The sequence below is a fragment of the Trachinotus anak genome, unplaced genomic scaffold (assembly GCF_046630095.1).
Source record: "Trachinotus anak isolate AG129_WGS33_773 ecotype Australia unplaced genomic scaffold, CSIRO_AGI_Tana_v1 ptg000018l, whole genome shotgun sequence".
Taxonomy (NCBI): Eukaryota; Metazoa; Chordata; class Actinopteri; order Carangiformes; family Carangidae; genus Trachinotus; species Trachinotus anak.
The window spans coordinates 11,375,261-11,391,592 of record NW_027273869.1 but is presented as its reverse complement, the minus strand read 5'-3'; the positions used below and the strand labels follow the sequence as shown (position 1 = coordinate 11,391,592).

The window sequence follows — 16,332 nt, the reverse complement described above, 5'->3', positions numbered from 1 at the left end:
ATTTGACAAAATAATCCAGCCATAAGGTTCATTTAAAAGCTGTCTGCTTTTAATGGTTTTCTGCTTTTAATCATATCACATGATCTCCCAGTTGTCATTGAATTTTAGATATTTTAAATTCCATTTTTCTGAGCACGTCCTGAGAATCTCTTGTTCATGCTGTCTTAAAAGTTGAGACTGAAACTTCCCACTTAACCTTGGAAACAAAACAGTCTCACATTTTCTTGGTTTTCAGTTAAGTGCCGCTGTACTTAAAGTGAGACTCTGAAACCTTTTAAAGAAGAAACTCCACAATCTTTCTCTTCCTAAACTACTGGGTCCACACATTGACATTTGTGGCACAGATAAACATTTCATATCTAACTGGCATAAGATAAGGTGTTTGCTATTGACAGGAGAGGCTGCTCACGTTTCACAGACTAATTGCAGGCTTTTAGGAACATCTGCATCATCCACCATGTAATTTAAAGTGTAATTGAATGAAGTTTTGCATTTGCACTGGATTTGAAATGATCTGTGTTACACTAAAGTTTTCATAATAGTAGTTGTACCTTCAGTTTAATATCTGTGTTTTTAAGGAAAAAGCATAACTTCATTTTGAATTACAGCATGAAAATGTCCCAACACAAGGAAATTAAAGTTTTCAGTTCACTTTCAAAGCACTTATTTAAAGTGCAGTGAACAGGTTGACAAGACGATGTAGATATGGACATATACCAAGATAAGATAAGAAAGTCTACCATATACAGACAAGACCTGGACAACAAATATACAGTATTTATATATAATATAAGAGAAGAGAAGAGAAGAGAATGTGTGTTCACATCATCACAGTTAAGAGACAAGGGAGCGTGAGAACAGCTTTTTATGGGTGCCTGGGTGCAGTGTTTGGAGAGGGAGGGAAAAATAGAGAGGGATGAACAGAATTATAAATGGCTGATGAATCTGACTTTCAGACTGACAGAGAGGAACAGAAAAGCATGAGAGAAATTGAGAGAGGAAGGAGGAGAGAGCTCGGTACTGGAGCAACACAACAAAGCAGAGAGAGACGCAGAGAAACAGATGGTGATGAAGAGCGGAGAGAAGTGTGAGAAGGAGGGAGAAAGAGACGTAGAAAGAGTGGGGAGGAGAAGTATAGAGAAGATATATTTAGAGAGAGAGTTTTAGCCTCCCAGCTAGAGGCATGACTCATCTTCTGCCAGCTGACAGAAGGATGGATGGAGGGAAGGAAGCAGGGAGGAGATGGACAGAGACAGGGGGGAGCAATGGAGCGGGTGAAGGAGGAGAGGGGAGAGCAAGCGTGACGAAGACGGGAGACGCAGAAAGAGGAAGGGGGGAGAGGAGAATGTGGGAGGAAGGAAGGGAGGAGAGAAGGAGGAAGGAAGTGGAGTGATGATGGGTGAAAATCAGAATAAAAGAGGATGGAGTTCCACAGACTGTCGTACATGCAACCAAACATGTAAAGTGCAAAAACAAAGAGACACATATAAAACCTACGGCCTCTCCGAAGCCGCTCTCAGCTGCTTCCAAGTCCCACTGCATTTCCCCCAGGGTGTGTGTGTGTGTGTGTGTGTGTGTGTGTGTGTGTATACAAGGATGATATGAGCAGTAAATTTCCCCACAGCCAGCTGCATTTGGCGGTTTGTCGCTGCACACACGAGTGTGTGTATGTGTGCAAATGCGTATGTGCGTGCACATATGTGTGTGTTTTAGAAGAGGAACAGACATGAAGAAAGAGAGACATAGGGAGAAAGACACAGAGCGACCGAGAGACAGAGCGAAGGAGAGGCGTAGCTGTAGTAAGTGGAGCAGGTAGTTTCATCATCCCATGGGTTCCCTGTGGTTGCATTTGTAGTTTGAGTTCTTTGGTTCTTACAAATGTGTCCATGTGTCTGCACAAAGTTGGCACATATCCCCATGTCTGCTCTGCCTTGTTGTTTTTTTTTTTTTATATTATCAAAAGAAAAACAACAGGAGCTTGGAGTAGTGGGTAAGATGAGAGAGGGCTGATATGAAATGTATCGGTTGCTGTCACTGAGTTATACGACACAAGAGAAAGAGTTGGTAAAAAAAAAAAAAAAAACTAAATACATTCAAATATTAATTTTGTGAAGTAAAACTACTTCATTAATTAGACTGGATTAAACAGTTTGTATGGGTCTAGTTTTTAGTTATAGGGAGACTATCAGTTGCTTGGAGAGTATAAAGACTAAGCCTCAGCTGGTGGACTGGTGGGTTGTTGAAGACCCTCTACATGCTGTACAAACATCTGCCCTGCTAAAGTGTCCTTCAGCAAAACCCCAAGTCCCTACAGGCCGAAGGGTCAGTGTTCTGCCTGACCTTTGACCTCCTGCTGGAGGCGTCGGGGGAAAAAAAAGAGAGAAACTTGTTTTTGTGGCGGATGCAGAAGAAGAAACACGTTTGGGTTGCCAGATGTTCATCGTGCACTGCAGTTACAACTCATACTGCTCTGTGAAACTAATGCATCATTTAACTAAGCACATTTACTTTACAAATGTGAGTCTACTTCACGCAGCTTTATGCTTCTACTCCAGAAGATTTCACAAGCAAATATTGTACTTTTTACTTGACATTTATTTGACAGCTACAGTCACCATTTACTTTGCTGAGCCAGGTTTTAGATACAAAACATATGGTGAGCTTCTAAAGGTCACTGTCATATATTAAGCTTCCCAACAGTATCTAAAATAGTTATCTCAGCTCCACCTTGACCAACAACAGTAAAATCATACTCACACATGAATTCATAAGTAACAATAATAATAAAGTATAATTGTACCATAGTAACAGGGGTCATTTTTCTGAACTATGACTACTTCATTTTTCATTTTAAGCTTTGATTCTTCAAGTATATATTGCATGTAATACTTAACTTGACATTTTTAAGGAAGGGCTTTTACTTGCATTGGAGGGTTTTTATATTACATTGCTACTTTTGCTTTAGTATAAGATCTGACCATTTCCCTCATCACTGTCTGAGGGCAACCGAACTGTGAGAAACTCAAACATTTCTGCTCAGTGAGAAGCAGGAGGCGACCACCTGACCGCACTGTGGGCTTTTGGTCCATGAGAGTCTAAGGGCGATGCTCAGGTTCAGCCTGGCCTGGCAGAAGGACGACACCTTTATGCAGCAACATCATTTGCAGAAGTGAGCCCATGAACTGGGACACAGTTTGCTGGGAGGCTGCTACTGCCTGCGCTTCCTCGAGTTGGGACAAAGACTGGATATCCTCTCAGGTATCTGGTGTGTCACACGTATCCTCTCATTTCTGTTCAGCCCCGTCTCCCTCCATACACTCAGAGGATTATATTTAACTAGAGGGTGATCAATTTTCAAGTGACAGCCATTTCTAGAAATTGGTGATTAGCATTTTTGGCATGAGCAGCTTCCAGGGGATCAGTTCAGACTTCATCAGCGGGTTTCCCTGCAGGAGAGAGCTGGCTGCCTCTCTCGCTGTAGTCTGGCACCGAAGGCAATAAAAAAAAAAAAAATTAAAAAAAAGTGCGGCTGCTGTTAATCCAGAGAGGAGCTGCTGACTTTTTCAGGCATTGCTCCCTGTTGCATGACTATTGCTCATATCCTCTAGGGACAAGTCCTCTCTCGCTCTCTCTCTCTCTCTCCCTCTCTTTCTGTCTCTCTCACTGTGTATCCATTACTTGGACACTCCCTCTCTCTTTCACTCTCTCCGTTTCCCCCTCCTTCCTCTTTCTTTCTTTATCTCACTCAGTCTGAGTTTTGTCTCTGTGCCCTCGACCCTCCCAGCCTCATTTCACCGCCTTTCCTTTGGCTGTGCTGTGTACTGAGGCTGAACTGCTCCTCCTTGTGTTTCAGCAAGCACATCACAAGTTAACAGTAAACTCCTCTGCCACCACATCAAAGACCAGTGCGGCTGCTTCAGTCCAGTATTTCTCAAGCTCTAGGTCATGTCCCAGAATAAGCAGTTGGCCCGTTTCTCTTTTAGTTCCCAACTGATGAGACAATCAGTGTGTTTTAATTAGGAAAGATCTCAGGAGGAGAAACCCATTTATTTCAGTTTGGGTCTCAGATCCTGTTTTCTCTGTGTAAATGTAAAACCGCTAAAACAGTGTATGAAAACCTCACTCTCTAACCTCCACCCTTTAGCCGTCCACTCTAAAACCTATCAAAGCAGAGAGGGAGGACATCAGTAGATGGCGCTGTAATGTCAGTTACAGCCTGAACAATTATATCAGGGCAGCTGCTGATTGGTCCATCATTATCCTGAGTCATTGCCATGCTTTTATTCTGCAAAGCTGAGGGACAGCAACAGAGGAGGGACAAACAATAAGTGTTGTCTGTACAGACTCGACAAGAATAACAATAGTGGACTTGTACTGTGGAGAAAAAGCAAGGTACCATGTCAAATTTATAAACTTATGTTCGAACCAGTAGAAGAACCTGAGGCTTCGTCACAGCAGCAGCTGTGCAGGTACAGCATGTTAAAACCCAGGAACACGTCTCTGTCCCCATGGGTTGGGCCGTCTGGTACAAACTCAAGCTGTGCAGCCAAACTTCGCTCAAACTCACAGAAACTTTATTCTAAATCCAATGGGAGACCCCAGCATTTCCAAAGATACTAAATATGTCTAAGAAATGATGCACAAGACATCTGATGACAGTGCAGCCATTGGATATTTTGCTCAGTGCACATATGAAATATCATCAGTGAAGATACAGAACATACTGTCATAAGTCATTAGACATCACTGTGGCTGCAAATACAAATCATTTCCAATAAGCAGATCCTCACTATGACACATTGAAAAGCAGATGCAGGAGAGAAATCAATGCCTGTTTTTAACCAGATGAGGGCGCTGTTGCCATAGTAACCTCCTGAGGGATAGGAACAGGAATAAACCTATACAAGCTGCCTCATCCACAATCATCAGATACAGTTGTTAGTTGCTGATTGTGCGGTCAGACCAGTTTTTTCTGTCTCTGCTCATCATAATAATGTTTCTGTTTCCCTAAACGTTTGACTTTGACCCACTCACACAAAACAAGGCAGAATATCAATCAGATGTATATTGAGGGCAGCCAGTTAGATCACTGTGTGTGTGTGTGTGTGTGTGTGTGTGTGTGTGTGTGTGGGGAAGTTTAGGGCCCCCGGGAGATGAAAGGTGTGCGGCCTCTGCTTAACATTGCTGTGGGTCTATTGTCATGCAGAGACAAGTGACATCCGACTCTCTGCTGCTGCTGCTGCTGCTGCTGCTGCTCTGCACATAGAACAAACACCGGCAGGAATCCTATAAGGAAACATGTAAGAATTCAGATGGTAGAAAATGCCACATCCTACATAAAAATGTAAGGTTTTTGTGCAGGTATAGCTCAACTGACCTCTGCGTCCTCGTTGAAATGTTCACCAACTGGGTGTTAAACACCCTACATATGTTCCATAGGTGGATCAGTAAAAGTCAAATTAGGATATTTGTCATCAGATTGAACACAATAAACTAAATATAGCCCTGCATGATGTTTCAGAAGCGCTTGAGCAAATTCAGTGGTTATCCCTGAACTTGAGGAACCTCTTGATTTCTGTCTTACTTTGTTATCGGTTTAATAAAGTCTATAGTATAACCAATATCCTAAATTCTAATCTTTTCCTTGCCCACCTTCGGTTGTGGACGCTCTCCTTTGAGAAGCACTGAGTCAGATCAAAGAGCCTGTTCCTCTGCAGGTTCACCGCCCACAGACCCAGCCGCAGTTTGTCTTTGACCGGGTTATGAATTGAGGAGAGCTCGCTTCAACACGCCCTTTCTTTACTTTTGGACTCCTCTGTGTGTGTGTGTGTGTGTGTGTGTGTGTGTGTGTGTGTGTGTGTGTGTGTGTGTGTGTGTGTGTGTGTGTGGAGGCGGGGTCGCGGTGTGTCGCCTTTTATTTTCGTTGACCAAAGAAGAGGAGGATTAGGCGATTTTAAAGCGCTCACCTTTTATTCAAACAAATTATTCACTTCAGCTAATAAAAGGAATTTGACGCACAAGGTTGATTGAGGTTTTTGCAAAACGTTCAACCTCCATCTCATAACAGATACAGCCCAGACTCACTCCTCTGCTGTCTTACTCTTGACCACACTGTCCTGCTGCCCCTGTGTTACCCGCTTTAGTGACTTTACTTTTAAGTTCTAGTAAACTGAGAGCGCCAGGATGGACAATTCAATGACCACTGCCCAAAGAGACATAATAAGGAAAACCTTGCTTAGAAGCAAAGTAGTCCCTAGGAAGTGATTGGCCAAAAAAATAAATAAAATAAAAAATAAAAAACAATTAATCATTTTCCAGGTTTCAGTTTTGTTCAAGGTCTACAACATCACAGTTTGCACTCTTAAACGTGTCCGGTACCCGTTTGTTTATCTGCTCTGTGCGCACAGACACAGGCGTGCCCGATATATAAAGGCCGTAAAACGAGGAGGGAGGGATGGAGGGATGGAGAGGGCATGGTGGGGGAGTTCTGAGGTGAAGTGGGGGTGAGAAGAGGAGGAGTGTTTACCAGAGAGAGAGAGAGAGAGAGAGAGAGAGAGAGAGAGAGAGAGAGAGATGTGGAGTGGCTGTGAGGGGACAGGAAGGGAAAGGAACAGTCGCTTTGCTGCTCAATTAGCGTTTTAATCTCCTTGTTAATCTTTCCTCAAACCAACAACAGGATCACACTTTTAATATTGTAGCTTCGGTTTATTTTATTTTATTTTTTTTATTTATTATATTTTTTAGAGATAAGGTGAGGGAGAAATCGCCTCATTCTTTGATACCAAGTCTTTTTACGCACGTCTTAGAATTGGAGTTCAAGCCAGTAAAGTGAACTCACATTTTTTTAACAAGCAGCCTCTGACCTTCTAGGAACATGCTGCTTTAATTTCAGATCAACTAGGCCACTTGCAGATTGCAACCTGTGTATTCTTTTTTAACATTTTCGACGGAAGTTTTATTTATTTTTTTTTATCATTTTAAATACTAGAGACTGAGAAAGGGGAAGGGTAGACAAGTAGACTCTAAGAAAACTGGGACAAAAAAGAAACAGGACACACGTGAGTCTGACTCAGCATCGCCAGCTTTCAGAGTTTGCTCCCAGACCCAAAAGACCCAGAAGGGCAGATCGGGACGCCTCCTCACTTTCTGGCCATGTCTCAACAGCAGAGCGCTTCCCCAAACACCGGCTGTGAGGCGGTGACGCGGCGGACCATGGACAACAGGCCTGTCCGGAGAAGGCGAACCGGTGCTGCCCGACATCTGCTGCTGGCAGCCGCCTTCCTCGCCTGCAGCTCCCAACTGCTGGTGGTGGATGCCAACTCGTGGTGGTGAGTAACCGGTGGCCGGCGATGCACTGCTGTTTTCTGGGAAGATTAGTGGTGTGGTGCTGGCGAATAAAACGTGGATTGAACTATGACCTCCATTAGGAGAGCAACCGACAAGAAAAAAACTGACAAGAAGATTTCCAGAAGTTTTTTTGAGATTATTTGTGTAACGTAAGGTTTTATACTATGATACAGTATTTACTCTTAATTTGCAGTTAAAACGTGCGTATTTTTGGATTTTACGCACGACAGGATGCGATTCTCATCACATCTAGGCCATTAATAAGATGTCAACTGGCACATTTTGAGCTGAAACTTCACTTTGTGTTGCCTGTTGTGTCTGTATGTGTGTGTTTTTGGGGGGTAGTTTTGCGTCGTGCCGAGATGTTCCAGTCGTGTGGTAGAGCACTAACAATGAATGGAACAAATGTGAAGGCTCTGTCACAATATTTACCCTGGCTGAGCCCCAAATGGCGCCGTAAGGTGGCCTGCTGCTGCTGCTGCTGCTGCTGCTGCGCCTTCAGGACCCTCGGTTAGCCACACTTGTTCTTGACTCACAGACTCCAACTATTTAATTGGCTTTGTGCTAATGTAGTGGAGGGTGTGTGCAGGTTGGTCGAGGTCACCTTCCTTCAAGTTTGATCAGAATAGGATTTGAGTTTGTGAGGCATTAAACAATATGGGATAGTTCAGAGTTTATTTAGTAGAAACACTCAAGTATCCAAATGCAACTTGAACGCAACACTTTTGTTGCCCAAATCATGCCATAGCTTCATAAATGTGACATGCATTTACTGTAATACATGTGACAGCTTGGCACCACAGATCTGGTCTCCTTCTAACTCTCTGCACAGAAAAATATTCATACTGTTTGATTTATCTTCGTTTGGATTAGATGATCATGAAAGCCACAAATGGTTAGCTGTCATATTTTTGTGTTTGGGGACAGATCGTCTCATCACTTCTTTTTTTTTTTTTAACGCCAAACACAATTCAATGTTTAATTACAGTACTTGTTTGGTGTAAATGGAAAGGAAAGGAACCACGCGGACAGTGGCTGCAGAGATGTTCACCAGAGGAGCCTATATATCTACATTTTATAGGCCGGTTGTTCTAATAAAACCTGTCTGAACTTTGTCCTCTGCAGCAGCGACCTCCTCTCAGAGAGGGAGTCGTACATCGCAGAAGCTCAGTCTGTGCCACTTCTCTCTGAGCAGAATAGATTTGGTTTATTAGTTTGAACTGTGGATTAATATGGCCTCTGTCTCTCAGGTCACTAGCTCTGACCCCGATCCAGCGGCCAGAGATGTACATCATTGGAGCTCAGCCTCTCTGCAGTCAGCTGTCTGGACTCTCTCAGGTAAGTTCCTGTCTGTGGGAAAAACAGCCTGTTTGCTTGTTTTTAATCTATAACCACTCTCATAACTTGAATTCAGTGAGCATTACGTTCTGAGCATCTGATCCTCCTCTGTACCTCCAGTACCCTGACTCTGAGGAACTGGTCAGATAAAGGGGGAATTTCCCCACAGTGACCACTAAAGTATCAAACCATTAACAGACTAATCTCTGCTAATCTCCCCTCTGCTGCTGCTGTGCGGTCTGCAGGGCCAGAGGAAGCTCTGCCAGCTGTACCAGGACCACATGATCTACATTGGAGACGGAGCCAAGACCGGCATCAAGGAGTGCCAGTACCAGTTCAGACAGAGGAGGTGGAACTGCAGCACTGTGGACAACACGTCTGTGTTTGGACGAGTCATGCAGATCGGTGAGTTGACTGATGAGAACAGAGGAATCAGGAACAGCATAGGGAAAGGTTGTCGTTGGTTTTCTGTCTTAGGAGTCCATCGGTGGTCATACAGTTTGAGGGCGGTGGCAATTTCCACACTTCTCTGTGTTATAGATTTAAGAAGCTGTTGCCTTTCATTTTTTGATTGCATAGCATATATTGTGTCTCAATATAACCAGTGTTCCTGTTGTAAGACAATTGCATATAAGCAACAAAAAAGAAAAAAAAAAAAGAGCATGCAAAAGCCCACTTTATTTGTTATGGAGCACATTTATAACCCTCAGTCAAATCAGTCAGTGACATCTCTAATTTTATTTTTGAAAATAAGCATGAAAGAAAAACTTGTTGGCAACTGAAACCCAAGCGCGGCATTAAGACATGTAGAGTATTTCACAACAGTTGTCATAGTAGGATGATATTCTTACAAGATGGTGACAGTAATGCACCAATTAATAGTCTTATTTTGAAAGGGCCGTGATTGTGACTACCAGAGTAATAAAAGGCTCAGTGAAAACTCAGAGTGTGTGGACAGGTCGTGCAGGTCAGGGTCACAGAACAGAGAAGAGGTTGTTTGAGTTCAGTCAGGTGACAGGCTGAAATAATACAGCATATTATTCTTTAGTCTTAAATTGAATATAACAGAGTGTTGTGATTTGGTCATTTCATTCTGTTGAAATAATCCACATTAAGGGAAACAGACTGTAGTTTATTTGTGAAGCCTTGTCTCGGAAGAGAATTCCAGGGTTGTGATAAGATATGAAATCAGAAATCAAAGGTTAGCACAACTACCAGGTAAATCCCGTTCAATCAGGTGGAGTCATGCAAGTTCATTTTCTCATGAGGTTTGGATAAAAAAAAACAATGAAAAAACGCAATGATCCCCATGAGAATAGTGTGTCATGTCAATACATTTCCTCAAGGAAACAAATGTGAGGAGATGACTAGGGTAATATTGAATTAGGCATATCATTGGTAAGATTCATAACATTTCATACTTCCATTTTGCCACAAATATTACACAGAGAACTCGCTTTGCTTGCGCATAGTTTGCGCCCAGCTCACTTGTCACTCCCACGTTGCGCAGGCGCACAGAAACGATCAACTCGAGTAAAAGCGAAGGCAAAACGCTCCAGAATCAGGCGTCCAGACGCATTAAAAACAAACAAACAAAAAAAAAAAACTATCATTAGCTAGAAAGAAAAGCGTCATGTGTCTCCAGTCATTTTAATAAATATGGAGCGCAGATCCCGGATCAGCTTCTTTTGCGCGTCTAATTCCCAGCGGGCGATGTGGGAAACCTCTCATCAACAAGTAAGTGTCAAATCCGCTGCGGGCAGTCGGACGAGGTGTTTGCGGCTCTTTTCACCCTGTCTCCGTCCCTCTCTGCCTGTCTCTCTATTGACAGTCAGTCTCTCTCCAGGTTTATATGGAGGTGTTAGTCGGTCCATTGTCCTGCGGCTCCTCTTTTGAAATGCACTGATGAGCTGACACCGAGCCGGCAGATCCGGACCTGCTATTTGAAGTCTTGGCTCCGCAGTCTCATAAACCACTCGGCCTCCCTCTCTGTCTCTTTATCCTGCTGCATAATATGTATGGCCAGACCGGACTGGGTTACTTACTGCTCCTAAAACCTTGAATGAATGGCCCACACGCCTCAGCTTTGAATGCATACCTGTCTGTCTGGCTGCAGGGCTGGTGTTGATTCCAGTCTTTAGGAACCCAGTGTTATGGAGCCATACCAGAGAATGCAAATAACACATCAAAACACTTAAAATGGCGTTAATGTATAAATAAATAGGACACACTAATAGGCATGCTAATATATGAAGTATGATCTAAGCAACATTTAATTATGATTAAGCAGTCTATGGGGATGTTATAGGAATATTGCAGCATCAGAAATGCATTAGAGACCATAAAAAACAGATGTGAGGGCTGGAGGGGGGTTGTAAGAGGGAGGGGTGCAACACACTGTAGACTCTAAACTGTATGTTCATGGCTTTGACTTTGATTAATGTGCGAGTTTTGATATAGAACTTGTTTGTTTCCTCTGTGGCGTAACAGATGAACAAAAAGCCATCCGGATAATTATGTTTACGTCTTAAGATAAAGATTAAAAAATATTTGAGGATGAAGACCTGGAGTCACTAATAGATATCTCAGACAGTAGTTTCGGGTAGCCATTTTTACAGGAATGTGATAGTGAAACTGAAAAATAGGAGACATTAAACTCAGCACTGAGTCCTGCAGACCAATATTGTGGTGGTTTCTCGATAACAGTGACATCAAGCTTCAAAGATATTTTAATTAAAGAAAACTCTCCATATAAAGAGTCAAACACTGAAATCACAACTAATAGGTTTTCACTGAGATGTAAATGCAGCCTCAACCTGAAGTACTTCGAGTCGCTTGACTGTTCACATGTAAATCATGGAGTTTCACAGCAGTTAACCTCCCACCTGTCAGGCCCTTGTCTCTGTCCTTTTTTTTTTTTTTTTTACTTCCTTGTGTGTTGGGATGGTTTGTGTATTAATGCAGAGAATAGGACATGCGGGTTGTGTTGTGTATTCCACACTGTAAAATGGTGTTAGATGGCGTTAGTCAATAGAAATCATTAATATGGACTAGTCTGTTGAATGCTCTGCATCCAGGCAACTACAAAGAGTAGCAGCAGACTGATCACTGAAACTGTATTGTATTGTAATTATATTGTAAACTATGAAGAGTAACAGTATGAGCAGGGATGAGCAGCATCCTAATTTATGGCTCAAATATTAGATGTGCTCCCATTAAATGTTTTTCCACTGACGTTAACCTAGCTCCACTCCTCTTGTTCCTGCATTTGATCTGTTTAAAGGGTCGGTTCACACACATTAACCATTGGTTTTTATATGTCCCACGTTTTTAAAACAACTGTCTCTGAGGTTTGTGCCTTTTGTCTGCCTTGGATTTTATTGTTGGTGCTCACTGCATTGAAAAATAACAATTAGCAGCTACATATCTTTCCTGGAAATGCGTCCGTTTTGCTCTGGATAATCCACAGAACACACCGTCAACAGTTTGTATAGGGACTATTTGTAAGGCAGAAAGTAGTTCCCATCATAACAGTTGACAGAGTAACAAGTACGTTGTTTCTGGAAGGTCGTGGCTGTGAACACCACAAGTGAAATTCCATTTAATCTGGATGAAGTGATCCTAAAACACTACAGTTGACTAAGCCAGGCCTGGGACAAGTTATACCCAAAGGACAATTACGTGGAAGTTAGCAAAGCTCCAAGTGATTCTGGAGAAACTGATATGTTTACGTCATCAAATGCTGCACATGTATTATGGATCACTGAGCTGGTATTTAAAGCTGTTGAGTTTAACCAGGTACAGAGTTGGAGCCTAAAGTCACAGCTATTGTCTATTGTTAGGTCTGCAGGGGTGTGGGGCTGTTTGCTGTGTGTGTTGGGGGGGGGGTTAACCTGAGCGGCTACCCATGTTTCCTGTCACTGAATGCACACAGACCAACACACACTCACTCGAAACCCTGAATAAATTAAAATCACTGCTATCGCGGCAAACTACATCTTACTGTGTGTGAGAATTTCAATGTTCAAACCTGTCCTAAAGTTAACTTTGTGTTTCTTTTTTTCCTTCAGGCTCCAGGGAAACAGCCTTCACCTATGCCATCAGCGCGGCCGGCGTGGTCAACGCCATCAGCCGGGCGTGCCGCGAGGGCGAGCTCTCCACCTGCGGCTGCAGCCGTGCCGCCCGACCCCGTGACCTGCCTCGGGATTGGCTGTGGGGCGGCTGCGGCGACAACGTGCATTACGGCTACCGGTTTGCACGTGAGTTTGTGGATGCCAGGGAGAGGGAGAAGAATTACCCGCGTGGGTCATCGGAGCACGCCCGGACACTGATGAACCTGCAGAATAATGAAGCAGGGAGGCAGGTATGGAGGACAAAACACACGCTCCTACTTTTACTTTTTATCTTGGAAAAAAGAGGTGCACTTTTTTTTTTAAATCAATATGAAGCTTTGGAGATCTAGAAGTGAAACTTTAGTGAAAAAGGTGTGTGTACACATCTGTGTTACCCCATACTATATCTGTGTGTCTGTAAGGAATGTGTGTGTGAGTCAAGGTGGCCCCCGATTGCCTGACCTGCCGGGATTTTTGTGAGTGTGTGTGTAGGTTATTTATTGGGAGGGTCCAAATGGTATAACTGCTAACGCCCTTGGAGTCTGGCTAGGTCGCCAGGTCAACGCACATTCCACCAGAGTAGCACACACAGACACACAAATACAACCTCTTTCACACACAGTGGAGTTGCATGATGAGATTTCAGAGATTAAACTTGACTGAAAATGAAGGAAAAACAACTAGATAAAAAAAAAAAACACTTTTTAAAGGTTTTTGTCCCTTGCTGGTTGCCATACAGAGACAATCAGAAGCTCCAAACTTGATGTAGGCGCTTGTTTGGAAATGCTTTCAGGTGGAGGGAGCATTACAAGAAATGCACTAAAAGAAACCTTTCACCTTTGACTGCTCGCTCACACACACACACTTTCCTCATAAAAGATCCATTTGCCCATACTGGTACACAGTGGATCAGGAGAATGTGTTTATCTTCAGTTAGAGAAGCTTTGTTTAAGCTGTTTACAAGACAGAGACGCTGTGTGTGTGTGTGTGTGTGTGTGTGTGTGTGTGTGTGTCTTAGTCTGTGTGTGCTCAGCTCCATTTGATTTGTGTGAGAGACAGTGAGCCTGGTTTTTGTGCATGTGTGTGTCAGAGGTCAAAGGTGAGGGTCTGGAGAGGTTGTGTTTCTGCTGAGGGTCCCATTGGGGCTATAGGTGTGTGTATGAGAGAAAGATCTACTGCTCCGGCCTTGTATTAACACACCCGTGCACACACACAGTCCTGTAACACACACTCTTTTTGAATGAGCGTTCCTCCTCTCTCCTGTTTGATTCTTTTGCTCTCATTGTTGGCTGGCCACTGGGACGGAAGAGAGGAGAAGAGAGAGATGAAAAGGAGGAGAGCAAGAGAGAGGAAGACAGTTTCTCCCCTTCTCTCCATCCCTCTTTCTCTCTCTTTCTTTCAGGACACGCTGGTTTGTCTTAAGCGGGATTTGTCTTGCTTGGTTGAACAAGGCAAACCACAGGGCTTTTGTAGAGGTGACAGGGGCGTGCCGCTGTGTGTGTGTGTGTGTGTGTGTGTGTGTGTGTGTGTGTGTTTCCGTGTGTGTGTGTGTGTGTGTGTGTGTGTGTGTGTGTACAAGCGTCTGGAGACAGAGACGCAGGGTGAGGAATGGAACTCCGTCACACTCCCCCGACTCTCAAAGACTCACACACACACACACACACATACACACACACACACATGCACACACACACATGCACACAGTCACCTAGGTACACTGTCTCCGTTTCACACAAATCAAATGAGGCAGCGCTTGTCACATAGAGACCAAAACAACTAAATGTACATTCCCAGTCTAAAGACAATAACAGGCCATGTTTGTGCCGCCTCACAGAGGTGGACTTCCAGATTCATCTGTCAACCTGTGGACCACTTTGTCGCAACAGTGACACGTCTCAATGGTTTTGATTTTGGAAATTAAAAAAAAAAGAGTCATCCAAAAAAGAGAAACACTTAATCTCTGAATCCTCAACCTTGCACGCTGGGTAAGCAAGCACATGCATGCATTTTGGATTATAAACAAAATCTTTCCGTCTCCAGTTACATGGGAAATTGTACAAAGTTATGCGCAAAACATACAGTTTTCTTCTATTTGATAGAATAGTTAAGCTACTAAGTGTTTGCATGAGCAGATACAGTTTATATGTGGACATATGTCATACAGTGTGTAAAATGTTACGTTCAGGTTTAAGATCTGATTTTCAGTTCCAGTGGCTGTTTGTATACACAAATGTTGTCCACACATTGTACAGTCCGCACAGTCAGAAAGTTTGGGTTGCATTTGGATGGTCCATGCTGATGGTTGCAGACCCTCTCTCCGACCTGTGCAACTATACTGGACTTAAAAGGTGTAACAGCCAACAAACAGTCTAGCCTCTCTCTCTTCAGTGAGCACTATCAGATGTCACCTCGTCCTCATGAGGACAGAGACGAGAGGGGGGATGACAACAATAAGTCAGATCAATAGATTAACATGAAAGAAAGTGTAAGATTACTTCAGCTCTTCACTTCAACAACAGGAGGATAAGACATGAAATGTGTTTTTGGCTGTCTTAACTCCTCATTCATTGCTTTTCCTGTCACAAAGGGTGGGCTATTTTCTCTATTTCTGCCCCATTCTAGTACTGACTCCACACACACACACACACACACACACACACACGGCTCCTAACCCCTAACCCTGTCTGAGCAGAACCTATTGTGCCTGACACAGAGACCATGTCTCCACCACGGATGACTGGACGTGTGTGTGTGTGTGTTCATAAGGTCCAGTGTCATTGCGCCCAGCAGGCATGACCTACCAAATAGCTCAGTATGAAGCTGGACACACACATGGATGGTGTGATTTGGCAGCATGAGGTTATTGGCAGCTTGTAATGTGTTATAATAATAAAAAGCACCGTTCATACAAAGAGCGAGGCTCAAAGTCGTCAGACACATGAAACAAGCAGTGCAAATTGTTATAAAACTGAAAAATAGATCTGTTTTAGGCTGTTGCTCAAAAACTCTATGATTTGGTTCACTAATATCCTTGGAAATGTGTAGAAGAAAAAAGTTGCATCTCCAGTTTCTTCATTATTGGTGCTCTAAACATCTAATAGACCCCACAGTTGGGGATGTGAGTGAACATGAAGGCTCATAAAGCAGCAGGAGGTCATAAAATATAAGGATTTCCTCCTGATGATGAATTTATGACACTAATTCTAACTTTAAAAAAAACATATTCTCCCATATAAAGAGAAATACTTGACACTTTCCTCATTAGCATTTTGAGAACTACAGGCCTAAAATGTCAAGAACAAAACCACCAACCCTTTGACTCTTCTACAAAATGTCATTGTCCCCTGTCCTCAGGTTTGAGGGGTCGCGGGGGTCGAGTCACAGGATTGGAGGGTGCCGAGTGCTATGCCTGCTGGGTAGTAAAGTAGAGGACAGGGGAGCAGGGGTGGGAGGTGGGAGGTGGGGGTCACTGGTGTTTGGGACGCAGGGGTTAACAGAGGTGAGAAGGTAATTGAGATCAGGCAATGTGAGGAGA

General features: G+C 43.4%; 1 protein-coding gene across 6 annotated transcripts in view; it reads left to right on the top strand.

The window, feature by feature from the left end:
• Window positions 1-16,332, top strand: part of wnt5b (wingless-type MMTV integration site family, member 5b) — a 78,472-nt gene that overhangs the window by 58,388 nt on the left and 3,752 nt on the right. For 2 of the 6 annotated variants that reach the window (XR_011694176.1, XM_071502528.1), the window contains exons 1-4: window positions 6,550-7,328; window positions 8,598-8,685; window positions 8,931-9,090; window positions 12,756-13,048. Coding sequence is in view for 5 of the 6 variants with exons in the window: in XM_071502528.1 (XP_071358629.1) it covers window positions 7,153-7,328; window positions 8,598-8,685; window positions 8,931-9,090; window positions 12,756-13,048 (717 nt within the window). In the remaining variant the exon portion in view is untranslated. Of the gene's footprint in view, window positions 1-6,549; window positions 7,329-8,597; window positions 8,686-8,930; window positions 9,091-12,755; window positions 13,049-16,332 lie in introns of those variants that run through there. The other 4 variants (XM_071502531.1, XM_071502530.1, XM_071502532.1 and 1 more) reach the window with 4 other exon arrangements.